The sequence below is a fragment of the Peromyscus maniculatus genome, chromosome X (genome assembly GCF_049852395.1).
Source record: "Peromyscus maniculatus bairdii isolate BWxNUB_F1_BW_parent chromosome X, HU_Pman_BW_mat_3.1, whole genome shotgun sequence".
NCBI lineage: Eukaryota > Metazoa > Chordata > Mammalia > Rodentia > Cricetidae > Peromyscus > Peromyscus maniculatus.
In genome coordinates this window covers 112,398,825-112,417,167 of record NC_134875.1, presented here as the reverse complement: position 1 = coordinate 112,417,167, position 18,343 = coordinate 112,398,825, and the positions used below count along the sequence as shown (strand labels likewise).

General features: G+C 44.5%; 1 protein-coding gene across 1 annotated transcript in view; it reads right to left on the bottom strand.

The window, feature by feature from the left end:
* Window positions 1-18,343, bottom strand: part of Map3k15 (mitogen-activated protein kinase kinase kinase 15) — a 131,420-nt gene that overhangs the window by 915 nt on the left and 112,162 nt on the right. Inside the window, exons 19-26 of the mRNA XM_006973268.4 lie at window positions 9,710-9,867; window positions 7,204-7,387; window positions 6,340-6,505; window positions 5,729-5,903; window positions 4,706-4,891; window positions 3,858-3,963; window positions 2,757-2,970; window positions 378-490 (exon numbers count right to left, since the gene is read on the bottom strand). Coding sequence (XP_006973330.3) covers window positions 378-490; window positions 2,757-2,970; window positions 3,858-3,963; window positions 4,706-4,891; window positions 5,729-5,903; window positions 6,340-6,505; window positions 7,204-7,387; window positions 9,710-9,867 — 1,302 coding nt within the window. The remainder of the gene's footprint in view (window positions 1-377; window positions 491-2,756; window positions 2,971-3,857; window positions 3,964-4,705; window positions 4,892-5,728; window positions 5,904-6,339; window positions 6,506-7,203; window positions 7,388-9,709; window positions 9,868-18,343) is intronic.

Genomic DNA, 18,343 nt, shown 5'->3' with positions numbered 1-18,343 from the left:
CTGGATATTCCTGATTACACTGAAACTCAAAGGAAGAAGCTTGTGTTAGGATTTGGTAGCTGAGCTTATGTCCATTTCTTTATCCCAAGAGCTACTTTTATGCTCCAAGGGGCAGTATTCTAATTTAGGTATCCTTTTTGACACACAATCATGGGATGACTACCCCAGTCAAGATACTTTATCTTAACCCTGTCCTTTCTTAATCTTCTGTGCTCTCCCCTACCCATTGTGATTTCTGTCCAGTTTTGCCTCTTCTGGAATACTGACTAGAGCCAGTGTACTATATGGTAACCTCAACCTTCTTCAAGGTATAAATCAGGTTTTTAGTAGTTTGCCTTCTTTGACACCTACATCAGAGCAAAGGGAAAATGACTCACCATTGGATTTGTATTGTAACTGAAGGTGATGTAATTCTTGAGTTTTCTGTTCTAGAGTTAGACGCAGAAGATTCTGGTACTCTCTCTCTTTTTGAACTAGGTGTTCCCAAAGTCTGTTTTTTTAAAAACAACAACAACCCCCCCCCATCATTCATTAGGCATAGGAAAAAAAAGAAAAGGGCACAGTCCAAGTCCAAACTATGGGGCCCCAAAGAGAAGCAAGTGGGGTGTTACTAAAGATTTTTCTCCAGTAGGTTTCAGCCTGTACACAACTATGTTTTTCTTCTTAACACCAAAGACCCAATACTGAAAGTGTGGGCATATTTTTGCAATGAAGTCAGTGATTGTGTCCCTCTTGAAATTCATGTTAAAATGGTAGTAAGAGGCCTGGGAAATTAGTGCCTTGTCACCATTTGAGGACATGGGAGTGTACAGCTATCTATGTACCCTCAGTAGACACTGAATCCGCCACTACCTTGATCTTGGAAGTCTGCAGAGCTGTGAGAAAAATGATTTACTAGAGCAGCCTCCTGTGGACTAAGACAGTTTTGTTTCAAAGTTTATCAGGAACCCCTGTTGATCATTATAACGAACTTGGCCAGAAGGACCATCTGATTATTAAAATCAAGTTGGATAAAGTAGCTGAGTCTAGAATAGGCAGCCTTCTTTCTGCACTCATTAGCAGCCAAAGCAAGAGTACTGTTTTTGGCAAGAACAGCCAGGGACCAAGGATGGACAGTACAAACTAACACCTAGGACGGCCCATAGTGCACTGAAACCTTAAACAATTCTTAGGAAGTAAACATTCTTTTCCAGGCACAGTTTCTTTAAGCAATTTACTCTGTCTCAGGGGTGGGGCCTTCCTCATCTTGTGACATATAGTCTTACTCATGGTCTCTCTGAGACATGAAAGGCAAGTCTGGGTACAGTTAAGCCCCAGGCTTCTGGATCTCCCCATGCTAGCTCATTAACAGGGATGGAACAGGGCTGAAAGTCAGAATCATGGCTGGCCTTTTTTGTTTGCTCATGTATCTAATAAATAAGATTAGTTTATTTTAACCACATGGCATGCCCTTTTAATTAGGTTATCTGTACTGGTAAACAAAGGACTGTAGGACTAAGCTTTAAATTACTGGAGTTCATTATTGATGTTGCTTGAGAGGGCATAGCCATAATATATATAAATGGATGAAAACAGTTTTGGGGTCATTTGGTAACAAAATGAGTGGGAGAGGTGAATAATTCTACCCCAGCAAGACTGCAAGGAGAAAATACTAGTATTCAACAAGTAAAAAGTCCTTGCTCACCTCTGCCCTGCCTGCCTTCAGCTAGAGCCTCTGTGGTTAACAGGAATGATTCCTATTTTTGTTTATGCCACACCATGTGGATGGGCAGGCTGTGTATTTATTAACTAGTCATGTTAACACTGAGTTGGATGATTACAAATCTTTCTACAAAGACATTTTAAAGAAATGTTCAGTTTTTTTTTGTTTTTTTGTTTTTTTTTTTTTGGTTTTTCGAGACAGGGTTTCTCTGTGTAGCTTTGTGCCTTTCCTGGGACTCACTTGGTAGCCCAGGCTGGCCTCGAACTCACAGAGATCCGCCTGGCTCTGCCTCCCGAGTGCTGGGATTAAAGGCGTGCACCACCACCGCCCGGCCAGAAATGTTCAGTTTTACTGCCAACTTTTTTATGCTTCCCATCATTTTAAGACTGGAGTTTTTGCCATCATGATCATTTAGACTCAGGCCTAAAAAATATCTACATATACATCTTTTCATCCAAAAACATGTACCCACTACCTAATCTCCCCATTCAGACAGCACTGCCACAGGTTACAATGTGGTGTTTGGAACAAATACCAGCTAGTTGACTACAGCTGTGGATGATGGTTTTCAAAAGCTTATTGATTCTTCCTCAGAGCAAAGGGGAATTACGTTATTCGCTTACAAGGTTGGAAAGGCAATCTACTAATGCCTGCCTAGGGATTCTACCAAGTGACCTGAAAGGCTTAAGGACAAGGCTACAGGATATGCCACTGTCTACAAATTGCTCTGCTGCCCACACTGCTTCTGTGGGGCAGGCTACAGCTGTCCAGTGCTGGGTCACATGGCGTTCCAGAGGCTCCATCGTAAAGACAAAACTCAGATGGTGTTGCTGCTTTTGGTAGGGAAGATTTATGTGTGACCTGTGACAAGGCATTGTACTGATTCCTGACATTGAAAGAAAGGAAGTTTTTGTCTACTTCCTCTGCTGATGCTGGAAATGTACCCTTGCCCCAGTTCACTGACAGACAGTGAATATACATCCCCACTCCCCTGACCTGGATCAAGTTCTCAACAGTGACCAGAAGATCTTTACAGGGTATGCGAGATCCTGACCTGTTGGTCTCTTGCCTGAGCTTGCTCAGTTGGAGACTTGGGTCCTGCTGGTGGGGCTGGCCCTCCTGAATAGCCACTGAGCCAGGTCTGGTCCCTCTGGGTGTCACGCGTACTTCTTGGCCAAGCAGGTCTACTAAGGGATAGCCCCCTTCCACTTCTGTGTCTTTGTCTACCCCTTCAGTCTCAGAGGCGGGCTCAAAGTGGGCTTGGAGCTCTGCGAAAACACAGACCAAGGTACAGAATAGCACTCAAGGCAATTTAGTGCACTGCTTGCTGGATGAGGGGACTACTGACTAAAGAGATGATCTGATTGGCCTCTGCAGTGTAAATCTAGTCTTTCTCAGTTTACACAAGAAGAAATGGACAGTGAAAGCTGGAAAGGCCAGTTAGCCATGAATGTCTACAAACAGCCCCGTGCTCTGCTTTGTGCCTAGTCTAAGGAGCGTTTGGGAGAGCAGGCAGAAGTGACTAGCAAGGGCCCAGTGTGAAGAAAGGACGGGAGAGTAGCAACAATTCTAAAGCCTGCCTTCCTCAGCCAAAGGAGAAGCAACCCGAGAATTAAGCTTGTGCTAACATTTCAAAAAGGAAGCCTCTTAAGATTGGGCTGGGGGCACAGAGCTCAGAGGTACAGCATGTGCTTCAGAACACATAAGACCCTGAGTTTGTTTCCCAGAATGAACATGCATGGACATGTATATACATAAAGCAGTATCTATAGCCATTAAAGGATGGTTCTAAGAAGGAACAGCCATGTAATTATCAACTGTCTGATAAGCATGGGTGAGTATGCACCCCAAGGAGGCTGTATGAGCACTGGAAGATCCCTGCCTTCAAACACTGACTCCCTGTTCTGCCTGTTAAGATCAAAAGTAGAATCTGTACACAGTCACCTTCACTATGCCCAGGAGGTAGGTAAACAGGGCACCATGAGATGTTATCAGGGACTTTTAGTCCTAGAAAGATCTATGACAGCATTTACTTAACTGCGGAGAAGTATAAAGCCAAACTGAAAACAGAAAAAGCAATAGCTGTTGGGCACTGAGGATATTACTGGTCTTTTGGGCAGCCTGCACCTGACCTTTAGTACAAGAGGGCACTTACCTGGGATGAGAATGGCAACTGCAGCCTGCACAGCTCTGCGAATGATGTTGTCCATTGCAAACATCCAGTGAGGCCTAATTAAGTGGTTTCTCAAAATTCTGTTGACCTAAAAAATATCACAAAAGTCCATATGTCTATTCTGTTGAACTTTTAAGAAACAGACTTACTAATTTAATTTGCTTCTTTTTTTTTTCTTTGGTTTTTTGAGACAGGGTTTCTCTGTGTAGCTTTGCGCCTTTCCTGGATCTCGCTCTGTAGCCCAGGCTGGCCTCGAACTCACAGAGATCCGCCTGGCTCTGCCTCCCGAGTGCTGAGATTAAAGGTGTGCCACCACCGCCCAGCTTTAATTTGTTTCTATTCCCTCTGAGATGAAATGTTGCTGTGCTGCCTTGGATTTTGTCTGGTTCTTTCTTCTGAATGAATCTTCCTCTAGGTAGACCCGAAGTCACAATGGGTTCTAAATGATGAATTATCACAATGGGATCAATGCCATTGGGCCTCTTGGCTGTTTGAATAAAGACTATGACATGACAGACTATTGGGAGCATGTGACAAGATAAACCAGACCCGGCTTTGGTATTAGAGGAACATACATCTGGGCAGGCAGAAAAGCATACCCACTGTGCTGCCAAATGCCTCTCCCTATAGCCTATATATACTTGCTCTCTGTGGTCAAATGTGATCGGCCCACTACACAAAGTAGCATTTACTATGTGCTCACAAAGAGCTGCTGAGATTTGGGATTCAGGTTGTGAACAAATGAGAAGGAATGGGTGCTCCCGAAGAAGAGGGTGAATTAACTGGCTTAGTTAGCTATCATATTCTTAAGGGCTCAATAAAGCACTCACAGCATCCTGGAATCCAAACAGGATTAGGTGAATCTGGTTGATGGATGAGCTGTCAAAGTCCAGGTCCACTTTTAGTTTTGATATTGTGGCTGCCATCACCCTGTGCTCTGGGGAGCGGATGAAGTCCCTGAGGATTCCAATTATCTGTTTGATGTGGCCAACTGAGAGAAGCAACTCTTCTGAACTCTGACAACCACATACACACACAAAGTCATTTTCATATGAGTGAGTCAGAGAGGAGGTAGAATTTCCAAATGCATCATGGGAAAGTAGACTCCATTTGCTACTGGAATTGGGGGAGCTCCTGAGTAAGGGTCTCTTCCTCAATCCCCTCCATATCCTTTCTGACAATCTTGGGGCATCCTCTCGGATAGGTGGGTAGACATAAAGCCTCAGCGCTAAGGTAGCTGGGAATGGTTCTGTCTTCCTGTTTGACCGCTCTACAGGGCCCCAGACGGGCCTTAGAAGGTACAGTTCACAGCAGGGCAATGGCCCTCTTAAAACAGCAATGGCTGTTCTCTTAACTTCTGACTGTAGTTCTAGGATTGGTCGGTCTCACCCTTCCTAATGCTGTGACCCTTAATAGTTCCTCATGTTGTGACCCCAACCATAAAATTATTCAGTTGCTTCTTCATAACTGTATTTTTACTACTGTTATGAATTCGAATGTAACTGTCTGATATAGAGGACATCTGATATGTGACCTCAAAGGGGTCATGACCCACAGGTTGAGGAGCATTGCTCTAGAGGCTGCTTAGAGGCCTAGGAAGCTCTAAGCTTTCTGGTGGCCAAGAAGTCTTCAGCTGCCATCTGGCTTGTTTCCCACCAGAGGGCAGCACCACGCAACCAATGCCAGGAAGCACTGCAGTGGGCCGAAAATCCACCTTTCAGGGGAGCTTTTCTTTGTGTTTCCCTTTGTTAGGAAAAGGAAGTAAGCCCAGTGATCAGTACGACTCTGTGAATGTGCCAGAGTACAGGACACCCTGCTGTCCCTGTTAGCAGATGTCTTCCCTCAGTCTGTACCTGGACCACACACTCCTGCAAGTTGGAAGCCACTTGGTTCTGTTCCTCCCAAAGGATTCTGTACAGGATGGCTCTGCGCTCACTGTCTTTGCGTAGGAGAAAAAGACCAGGGTCCCTCTCCTCTGGGGATAAGGCCATGCTGCGGTCTTCTAAGGCCGAGCTTTCATCGGGGACACTGTGGACAAATGCATTCAACAATGTAGCATGTTGTGCCCTGGGGGAGACTCCAGAAGAGGAACTTGTGGGTAAGATGTATAGTATCTCCCTCTCTCCCCCTCGACTCCCTCCATGGTATCCTTGGGGGAGGGAGACAAGGAGATACAGGGCCAAAAGGGAGGGCCAAGGAAGCGGAAGGGAATAGGAGAGAACACGGAGGCAGAGAGGGGGAGGAGAAGATGAGACAAGAAAGGGGAAGTGTGGAGGGGGGAGGGGAAGGGAGGAAGGGTAGGGACAACCGGAGGAGAAAAGGGACACTGGGTAAAACAAAGGGACACTGGCTGAAGGAAGTGTTTCCTTGGCCACCCAGCTGCCCACCTGCCCCTTCTGTGACGTAGCAGATGTTCTGCTACTGAGGAACAACCAGCACCCTGCAGAAGGACACTTGACAGTACCTGAGAAGGTGGCTGAGCTGATGCTTGGGCACCTGGGCCTTCTCAAAGAATGCCTCGGGCTGGGCATCCGAGTCTGGGGAGATGGAGCCATGCTCACTGCTGCTGCTGCCCAGAAGCTCCCCTGATGAGGGCAGGGCCAGGGTACCAGCGCCACTCCGGACACCCTCTGTGGAGAAACAGCCAGAGAGTGGCCAGGTGGCCAGGGGAGGGCTTGCTAACCATGGATTGCTCTAATCTGCTGGAACAATCTCTAGGGGAAGGATCCTAGTGAAAATGGAGGTTTGGGGTGGACCTCATCTGGAATCCGGCTCTTGGCAGCCAGTTGGTGAGGCACATTGCCATAGACTCTGACCCATCCACCCAGTGAAAAGAAGACAAACTGTTTTCTTTTTAGAGGCCAACCTTTGTTCCCTGACAGAACTTACTACATGAGAAAGTGTCATGTAGGAGTTTCTGGACTGCAGGACAGCAAGCACAGGCAGATTCCCCAATGTACCCTTTTATCAGGTCACTCTCAACAAAGGACGGAAAATGGAGCAGCACAGGACTCTCTCTACATATGGGAAGGTACGAAACCCCAGACAGGGGACCTCTTGCCTTCCTCCTCTTCACATTCCTCAAAGAAGTACTTTAAGTACAGGAAGGGGCATCCTAGGGATCCACAAGACGCCCTGTGCCTGTCAGAAAATAGATGCACAATTGGCTGGGTCTGCATACTCTTCAAACCTCTGGGACCACTCCTGCCCTCCTTCACATCAGTGGGCCTAGCATGGGAGGCTGGGTATTGCAGGGACCCAATTTCTTTCTCTGATCACGAGAGTAGCTCAAGCCCAGGTGTTTTCCAGCTGTCCAGGTAGGCCTTACCGGAAGGCTTGAAAGCAATTCGGTTCTTCTTGCCCTTGTTCACCTGCCGTAAGAACCCTTCTTGGAGTAGGTCAGCAGCAGTGGCCCGTTTGTGAGGGTCAGGCTCAAAACAAGATAAGATGAAGGCTCTGGCTTCGGCTGAAAGGGCTTCTGGAATTTCAGGGTGGATCTTAAACATCCCGACCTGCATTGAAGGGACAGTTAACAATGTCAGCCTTGGGTGAATTCAGGTGCATGCCCTTTGAATAGAAGCTGCCATTTCATGAGGATAAAAACTTGGTGACACTTAACGTGGAGGGCGCCCTTTGCTACATGATGTTTCTGCTCCTCCCATCTACAGATGGAATCTGCTTCCCCTTCCCTGAAATCTTGGCTAGTTTCTCACCACTTTTACCAAGAAACTGTTGGAGAGGCAATATCGCGAGGCTTTAGGACATAGGCTTTGAAGGGCCTGGCAGCCCTTGCTCTTGGAGTCTGGGGACCACCCTAGTGTGAGAAGGGAGCTAGGACAAACAACCGTGTGGAAAGAGTGGCTCAGCCGCCATCCCTGCTGTACTCTCAGCCACGCAGGAGAGCCCTGTCGGATGATCCTGCCCCAGCAAGGCCACCAGCTGGATGCACCCATGAGTAAAGCCAGGGACGAACACTGGAGGACCAATGGTCAGCTCACAGCTGTGAGTGCTTTCAGCCTCTAGGGCAGAGGTTCTCAACCCGTGGGTCGTGACTCCTTTGGCAAACATCTCCAGAAATATTTACATTACAATTCAGAACAGAAAAATTAGTTATGAAGTAGCAACAAAATCATTTTATGGTTGGGAGGGGGTCACCACGACACGAGGAACTGTTATTAAAAGGATTGAGAAACCCTGCTCTAAAGGATGGGGGTTTCCGGATAGGAAAGCCTCCAGCTGAGAAAAATCAGAGGTTTCAGAGACTGATATTACCTTTCCAGATAAAGACTGAGAGACACCACTCCCCGTCACATCTTTTTCTCTATTTACTCCACAGTCCAGATTCTTAGCCTCCAGCTAAGCCACAAGCAAGCACAGCCTGAGTGAGGCTGCCACCTTACACAGAAGATGGTCCCCTGCCCCAGTGGGCTAAGACAGTGGCTGAGGGAGGAATAAATGCTTTCTTGTTAGGACTTGCAAGACCAAGGTAGCTTCAGTTCCTCTTCTGCCAGCTAATCCACTGCCTTGCTAAAGGAGGTCCCGTGTGAACCACAGTGGAGCAAGAGTCAGTCCCCACATGTCCCCTCCCATCATGGCCTAGGAATCTTCCATGGAAACGCCGACGTAAGCTCTCCCTACATAACCGTTCTCATCAGAGGCTGCTCTCTCACCTTTTTAGGAGCTGTCCTCCTAACCCCGTCACCTTCCTCTGCCTTTCCCAACTCCACTGCGCAACCCAGAGGTAGAAGGCGCTCTGGCTTTCATAGCCGAGGACTCGCTGCCCACTCCTTGGCTGTCCTGGGGGCTGGTTTTGACTCCCTTGCTTCCCTCCGGGAGCTCTGAAACGGCAGAGCCTTCCGAGTTTGTCTCCACAAAGCCCTTGACCAAGTGACATGTCCCATTCTCAGGACACCACTCCTAATAGCTTGAATGGCCTAAGAGTTATGAGAATATTAGGTGCTGGATAGATTCCAACTGCCAGGAATTACTTGTAGCACCCCTCACCTGAGCAAATGGGGAAGAGAGATTGGCAGTGCCCACCAGCACCAGAATACACAAAGACTAAAAAAAAAAAAAATCAGGACCTGATCTGAAGTGGGAAGAGGTAGTTCGTCTCTGGCTCTTAGAATGAAAATGGCAAAGTGAGTAGCACCTGGCATCTTGCAAGTGCATGGCTGGGCTTAGGGGTAAGAAAGGGTCTCTTGTGTCCCAGGCTGGCATCAAACTTAGTATGTAGCTGAGGGTGGCCTTGAACTCCTGATTATTGTACCTCTATCTCCCAAGTGCTCCCAAGAATGTGCCGCTATGTCCAGCCTAAGTACATCACTAAAGAGTGCTTTGATTATGTTTTGTTGGCAATAAAAACTGACTTCATGTCCAACCCCCCAGAAGTCAATACAGTTCCAAAGAGTTTGTACTTTCACCCTATGGATGAATTCAGTTCATGGCTGTCAGCTGTGCTTCCTGAGCACCACAAGAGACCAGAAAGTGTTCTCCTTAACACCAGCTGCTCTAGGTTCCAAGACCTGTGACGGAAGCTGCAGGTACTGTCTTCAATGGCCCCAAATGGATCAATTATAGTTACTGTTGTGCTGAGGTGAAGTTGTTTCTGTTTTGCAGCCCTTACATTCAGGGTTCTATTGGGATTGAAAGGTCAGAAGACTCTTGACTTTTTATCTTGGCCTTGGAACTGTCTGGGCTGCTGATGTGAGGCAGACAAGCTGTGAGAACCTTCTGCTAAGGCTCAACTTCAGTGACAGAATCCTGAGCTTCACATCTGGGGAATTCTGCCCCAACATCCACCCAAACCATCTAAATGAACAAATATATTTTACCTTGAACATGGCTGCTTGTGGCTCACCAAGCTCATGGAATGGAGGCCTGCTGGTTGCCATCTCAATGATGGTGCAGCCCAAGGACCAGATATCAGCTGGAGCACCATACCCTCGAGGTCCTTGATCAATAATCTCAGGTGCCATGTACTGCAGAGTCCCTATGTGAAAAACAAATGAACAAAGACTTTGGGGCACCATATTGCTTAAAAGTGGACCATAATTATATAAGTGCATGGATTTAACAGCTTCAGCAATGGCAGATGGGGACTTCTATTGTGAGGAAACCATTTGGTTGCACCATTTTTTGATCATGCAATATGCTTTCCTTTAACATGATTCATAATGAAAGAGGATTATTTAGGCCCCCGCAAAGGATAACTGAACCCAACTCAATATCCATGTTTTGTGCAGTTTTGTGGGGGGGTTGTTGTTTCGAGACAGGCTTTCTCAGTGTAGTTCTGGATATTCTGGAACTTGCTCCGTAGACCAGGCTGGCCTCGAACTCAGAGATCCACCTGCCTCTGCCTTCCAAGTGCTGGGATTAAATGTGTGCACCACCACCACCTGGCTTCAGTATGCAAATTTTAATCCATGGCAGATACAGGAAAACTGGAATGGGAGAGAAGTTGGCACAATGGTGGTGGTGGGAACAGTGATAGTAAAATGTAGTGTTACAGAGCTGGATCAGCCACTTAAAGGCTAGGTTCACAACAAAAATGCAGTGCTATAATAGAGGTACCTACAAGGAGGCACATGTGGATGAATAAATGCTTGATTAGGCTTTGACTGAATCAGGGAAATTATCAATGTGTCGATTTTGTTCTCTGACAAGCAAATGCCAAGAAGCAGATGTTAAGAGAGTTGTTGGGGAGAAGGGGGCATGAAGGATAAAAAGGGAGAGGGCAAGGGTGCCAACCTGCAATGCAAGGTAATCCCCAGAAATGGGGGCGGGGGATGGGCAAGAATCAGGTGGGAGGCATTTCAAAAGCCACTGCTGTGAGCCACCAGGGAGCTCCTGGCCAAAATTTGTCTACTGGATGAGTTCTGCCTTTGCCCGATCAGCCATTAGTAGGGAAGTGCCTGTGTAAAGCGCAACCAACATGCCCCCAGAGGGGAGTAGCCGATGCTCTCAGTGAAGTAAGCTTCTGCTCTAAAGATCAAAGAGGTCGACAAAAGTCACGGAGGACATCAAAGCAAAGGTAAGAGCCTTGAGCAAAGCTCAAGTATAGAGTCCAGGGTACAGCAGCCAAGTGATGGTCGTGCTGGGACAAGGTGACAAAAGGTGGCAAGGGAACAACCTTCTGAAGGCTGACTTTGGACTTTGTCCTGCGGGTCAGGAGCCACCAGAAGTTGCTAAAGGCGAGGGGGTGACTGGCTATGGCAACAGGACTGTGAATGAACTAATGAAGGGAAAGACATGGTTTGAGCAGGAGGTTGGAGAGGCCAACAAAGAGCTCGGGGAGTAAAATCTTGAGTTTTCCTTAAATCTGGCATGAGAAAAGAAAGTGGAGATGTGGACTGACAAAGAGGTTTAGATGACCTTGGCCAAGGCCTGATGTCCAGAGCAAAGAAAAAGGTCTGTCTCAAGACCATACAACCAAAGGTGATTTCCCGAGTTTTTAATCAGTGAAGGTACTACAGTCTTTTCTTGAAAGGCCAATGTCTTGCACTGTAGCTCAGGCTAGTCTGGATTTCGCTATGTAGCCCAGGTTAATATGGAACTCTCCTTGATTTTCCTGCCTCAACCTCCAGAGTATTGGGTTCACAGGCACAAACCATTATGCCTGGCATCATCATTCATCCGGTGTCTCACTACAGATCCTGGACTAGCCTGGAAATCACTATATAGTCTAGGCTGATGTCAAACTCATAGTGGCCTTCCTTCCTCAACTTTCCAAGCCTCTATAAGTGTGAACCACCATACTTCCTATGAACATTTTAAAGACTCTACCCTAAAGACAGCTGCCACCAATGGAATGTTCTGCAATGAGGGGCATGTAGTCTGCACAGCCTGACATGGCAGCCATCAGCTACATATGACTATTATGTTGTTGAAGCGTGGTTAGTGAGCCCCCAAAGAACTGAATTTTAAATGATCTTAAGTTAGTTTCAACCACTTTGAAGTTATATATTATTTTTGGTGAAGACAAACCAATTGGTGGGGTACAAATAAATGCTTTCGCTTCCAGAACTGAAATGAAGGGGGAACTATTTAGTCAGTTGCAAAGTTAGGCAAGATGAAGGTGCATCTCATGTGCACTTGCCCTGTGAGGAAATCCCCGTGCCTCAGGAAGGAAACTTCTGGTGTTACAATATCCCCTAGAGCTGGTGTTGCTGTGCCTAACTCAGGGAGTGGCGCCGGCGGGAGACGCTCCTTCTAATGATCTGTAATTAAGTATAGAAGGATTGAACACTGACGGTGTATTAGCACTCATCTTACTGTGCTCCGTGATGCTGGGCTGGTATCCCCATTCCTCATTGCCTGTAGCTCCCTGTTAGGTTCCACAACTAAAGGCACTAGAGCAACTCTGGAAGAAGGGTGGAGGGGGACTTACTCTTCCCTGTATGTTTGTTGTTCCTGTAAGTACGCCCTCATGTGGACCCTCAGTTGGCTCTAATATCCAGGGTTTGTTTTTTGTCACTCTACACTCCCAGACCCTGTTTTTTGCCCCTCAGGGGTATTTACACCAGCCTAGGCACATTCCCTCCTCAAAGTTCTGATCCTTCCTCACCATCTGTGCACTTCCACCCTTATGAAGAAGCCTCCTGATGTCCCAGTCTCTTTTCTGCCTTTCCAGGTTCAGTATTCAGAAAATGCTCTGTGAAAACAACTGGGGTGATTGAGATTTTCCTGCCTGGAGCATAGCTAACATACTTAAAAGGTAGGGCTGTGTGTGCGTGTGTGTATGTGTGTGTGTGTGTGTGTGTGTGTGTGTGTGTGTGTGTGCGCACGCACATGTGATATCCACTGTACATAGTTACTGGTTTCATAAAGATATATTTATATAATTATTTCATATATTTTAACCATATTTCCACTCCTCGTCTCCCTCCTTTCCATATTTCCATTCAATCCCCCAGACAGTCTGTCTCCTACTTTTGTGTCATATTTAGATGTGATATATGAATCTATATAGGATAAGGATCCACAAATGTAAGAAAACATACACTTCTTCTCAATCTGACTTATTTTGCTTATATGGTGATCTCTAGTTGTATATATATTTACTGTAAAAATATAATTTCATTCTTTATGTACAAATGTGCTCTTAAGAGAGGAAACCATACATACAAGTGACATTATACAACTGAAAGGTTATATTTAGGAATATATATGTATACATATATACATATATACATGTAACAACAATTAATGAAAAAAGAAACCATGGATTTGAAATAAAACAAGAGGGGTATATGGGGGAATTTAGAGGGAAGTAAAGGAAGAGGGAATGGTGTTATTATTATCATTTCAAAAATAAAATAATTTGTAAAAAGAACATGAAAATTTACATTATGCAGAATTCAAAAATAGTACTAAATCAGTGATGGCTAACTGACCTTGATCAAGTAACTGTTTACCTTAGTATATTTTTTTCATAATTAAAACTATAATTAATCTCCTTAAGCTAAATGTAGATTTTCTCTGTATGAGACCATAGTGACTATCAACTGTTGTCATAGGAATCAGTAAAGACATCCATATTATTTATTCCTGTGTAATAAATTACTCCCAAATTTAGTAGCTTAAAACAATGTATTGGTACACAGGGTATAGCTCAGTAGTAGCATGTTTGCCTAGCATTCACAAGGCTCTGGGTTCCATCCTTAACATAACCAAAGAAGTCATTATGATCTCACACAACACCTAAGGGTGGGGACCTAGCAGCAGTCAGCTGAGCAGGCAGGGGTCTCCTATGAGGCTGCAATCCAGATGTGGTTTGGGCTGCCTGATTTAAACATTAGACTAAAGTGGCTAGGTCCACTTTGAAGCTCCCTCTTTCAGACTGGGATGAGAAGGAAGCTTCTTATCTGCAGTTTTTCATGACATAGACTCTTCCAGATGACTGCTCAAGTCATGGTTTCTATCAGTGAGAATCATCTGAAAGAAGGAAGCGGACATTTTGCTGCTACCATCACTTCTATCTTTTTCCACTCCCCGGAAGTGAGTCGCTTTATCCAGTCCACATTCAATTATACTGCAGGCTGGTTCCCACATCTGACTTTGGGTCAAGATTTGATGGCCTACAAATCATTTCCATGTAGCACTATGCGTCCAACTTTCATAATTCTGTAAAATTGGGCAAAGGAGGTGCCATTTACTGTTATTACACAGTTTACACAGCAGGAAACTGAAGTTTAGAGAAAGTAGTCATTGAAGCTGGAAGCCAGGTCTTCTGTCCCTGAGTTCAGAACTTGACATCACTGAATTATATAACAAATCAAGAAGTATTGCTGAAGAAAAAGATGCCTGAAAAAGAATGGTTCCCACAGGGCTTCAAAGACACACTACTACCTCTTTCCCACGTTCCTGGAAGATGGAGAGCAATGGTGGAAACCTGGGCACTCCATTTGATTCACTACTGTATTCACAGGGTAAGCATCTGCTCACATGGAACAGCCAACAGAGAGATGTGGAACCACACAAGTACTTCAGATAAAGGAACATCCCCAGTGGTATGTGTGCAAGGCATGTGTCAATTCTACCAAAGGCTGGAGTCTGGAGAAAACCTGTGAACATGGCACTGTGGTGCACTTGAACCATTCACAAATCTTGGAAAATCATCTTGCCCTGCACCTGGCTCTCTTTGGGGCCCCAGAGCCTCACTAGCTTCCCTCCAAGAGGCACTCTATCCTATTTGTCCCAGTCCTTAGACACCTGCCCCAGGTGGTGGTATAGAATTCACGACATAATGTCCGAAAGACTCACAGGTGCTGACTCAGCCCTCTTGGGATATACTCCATTGGAAACTTCTGGGTAGTTTCCAAAGCAGGATTTCCACATCTTCAGAAAAGAAAACACATACCATAAGGCGATTGTTTGACAGAGGAACCAAGTTATGATCTAGATACTAGAGCAAGGCATGAGACAGGGACCACAGGAGCAAATTTTCTAAGGGAGCTTTAAACTCCTCAGTACACAGGTTTGGACCCCTTACTCGGGGTCTTCTCATCCAAATCAAAGGGCTCAAAGAATTTCAAGAGGAAAATATAGATGTGGGGTGGGTATTGAAAGCAGCTTCTATTGAGAATGGTGTTAGATTGGCTACCTAGTATCAAATAAGAGTGAGAGTGGGGGAATCCCCAGGAGGCTGTGGCCCATGGCAACTCAAGCAGTTCAGTGGGCATTCCAGATACGTGCACTTGAAAGGAGATCACACATGTTAGCATCTCCCATAGCCCCCTTGAGATGTTGTTAGTGACCCAAATTTCAAATTTTTATATTAAAAAAGTAGTGAAAAGAGAAGTATAGTGGCGGAGACTGTCCTAACCATGCTGTCCAAGTGACAGCCTTGTGGGAAGCACCACTTCTTCCCAACCCAAAACTTTATAGCCAATAAGAGCTTGATATTTACATAGTCCCCTCAGATAACCTGCATGGAGTATAAGCTGCTGAGGAAGCAAATGTAACAGCAGTTAATAGGGGTCCTGTAAAGTCTGGGGATACTATCACACCCTTGCAATGGTGAGTTGAAGGTAACACAAACCTCAGATTCAAGAAGTGGGACCAGTTATAGTCATGTTGGACTTCGATGTATCCATACTTTGGTCTATTATGGACTATCTATCTGGGGAGAACTAACATGTCTGTTGTCTCTTTTCAGGAAAAGTTTGTCCCACAAATATATATATATATATATATATATATATATATATATATATATATAGAGAGAGAGAGAGAGAGAGAGAAATTTATATGTCTAAGGTCACACAGGTACAGGTAGCAAGTAGTTGAGCCAGAAACTGGGACTGCTCATTCTTGATTAGAGGATATTTAGAGATACAGACCAAACAAAGTTCCTGTTGTGGTTCTAATCTTAAATATGTAAGAGGGATATAAATATACATCCACACAAAGGTTCCTGTGTGAGTGATCACAGAATAACCTACATCATTCATAATTTGGGAGACTATTCAGATGGAATGGAATGAAGACCTGGTACATGCCATAATATAGATGAGCCTTGAAAACATATCAGTAAGTGAGGAAGGTAAACGTTTTTAGAATGTGCAGGAATATCCCAAACATGCGAATCTGCACACATACCAAGATAATCCAATGATTGTCCAGGATTGAAACCAGGACTGACTGCAGAGGGGCACAGGGATATTGCAAGGTCAGTTGAAATGTTCAAAAATGAAACTGGGGCAATGGCTGCAGGATGCAGTAAATTTGCCAGACACCACTGAATCATGCAACTCAAATGGGGGTTCTAATGATTTTATCTCCATGAAGCATTAAACCTACCACAACAAGGACAAAAAGGCTCGGTGTATGGGTCAGTAATAGAGCACTAGCATGACATGCACAAGGTCCTGGTTCCAGCCCTAACACTGTTCAAAACTGAGTTTGGTTACTGTAATTAGTTTATCATACCCAAGGCGAAAGCCCTTCATAGAAACATAGGAAGAAAGGGGTTCAGGGCATGCAACTACCTGACATTATTGTTTCTCCTAACAAGGTTCAGACAGTCTCAGAGCACCTATGGGGAAAAGTTCCACCAGTATCCACAATAGCCAGAATTCTGTACCAGCCAGCTGAGACTTCTTTATAGAACTCTGTTTTGTAAAGAGTAATTACATGCAGGAGAATTTCCTCACCAAAATGAGATCCCTTCTTTATTATCCCATAAACACACCTGCATTATTTCGCAGTACAAAATTCATGCCTCCTTAAGCCAATTACTTGGGAAATGTGATATGCAAAAATAAATTATACATGTGTTTTCCATGTGATTTTTTTCCTCCTCAGGGATGCTAATTATGAAATAAATTGTTGGGGCTCTATGATTTTGAAATAATTCCTTGTCATATCAGAGCCCCTTTTGCTACATATAGCCAAACTAATTGGTGGCTTCCAAAGAGGAAGATATGAGTTATTTTCAATTAGAGTTGTAAAATGATAAGATAAAGGGGGATCAGTCTTATATACATATTCATATATAAATAGGGGCATATTTATATTTACATCAGAAACCATAAGTGAAGATTCAACATATTATTTATGTGGGAAATGCTAATGGAGTCCTGGTGTTGTCTTGTCCCATTTTAAGACATATGTATCTCCTCTGGCCTTCTAACTAAAAAGCCAGTTTTGATAGATTAATATTCCCTTTGATGGGAGGCATGTCTCCACTTTGGGTGCCTAGGGACTAATACACAACAGTTCTTTTATTGAAGAAAAGTCCTTTAAAACTAGGACATTATCTACCTCAAATAAGGCAAAATTTGTCCATTCTACAACTCTGGCAATTTCAAAGATAGAACAATCAATTACCTGCCAACTATACCTTATTCCAGAACTATAAGGGTATGAGAGCTGCTTCACAGTTCTATCAGGCATGCTCTTTGTGATTGTCATGTTCCTCCTTAGGGGACCACAACCTTATTAAAAATTAACACTTCTTTCCAAGGATCAAAATTTTAGCTATAGTTGCTTTTAAGCAGGAATTCCAAAAAGCCACAGGTAGCTTGTGAGAGGCCTTATACCTACTGGTCTGGTAAATGGAAAACCAGCTGGTAATTTATATCACCTTTGAATTCAGTCCCTGTCAACATTCAGAGTGTTTTATCACCAACAGGTAGAGAAGAAAATGCAGTTCTTCAAATTCACATAAAATACCCTATTTCCCCAGGAAAATTAGCCTCCCTTGGAGTCATAATCATATCAAAATTCAAAGTGCTAGAATTCACTATAGTAAAGAGCTATTTTTATGATAGGCCAATAAAATGTCCTAATAAGTTACACAAAATTATGCTGGTATGCTACCAACTGTGAAGATATACTGTTATTTTACTGACTGAGAACCCTTAGGAAATCTCAGCAGAATTCTCTGTCTAACCAACTTGTGAGAGGCCAAGAAGAAAGTAGGGCAATATTAGTATAACAAATAGCTTTCCCAAAAAAGCATTTTAAAGTCAAGGACGATATTTCATCTACATTAAGAATCAAAATGCATGGAGCTTGAAACAATCATCTCAAGTAAGGTAAGTCAGACCCCCAAAGACAAATATTGTGTGTTTTCTGTTATATCTGGATGTTAGGTTTTACGTTTTAGATATGTTTCAATCTGAAAAACCACAGAGGTTAGGTCCCTGAGTAAGGTACCAAGAGGGAAGAGACGATCTTCCAAAGAAGAGGAAATAGAGTATAGTGTTATAAAGAGATAAAGGGAAACTAAAATGAGGAGGGTTAAGCCGGGCGTGGTGGCGCACGCCTTTAATCCCAGCACTTGGGAGGCAGAGGCAGGCGGATCTCTGTGAGTTCGAGGTCAGCCTGGGCTACCAAGTGAGTTCCAGGAAAGGTGCAAAGCTACACAGAGAAACCCTGTCTCGAAAAACAAAACAAAACAACAAAAAAAAAAATGAGGAGGGTTAAATGAGGAGGGGGCTGGGAAGAGAGAATAAGGGAGG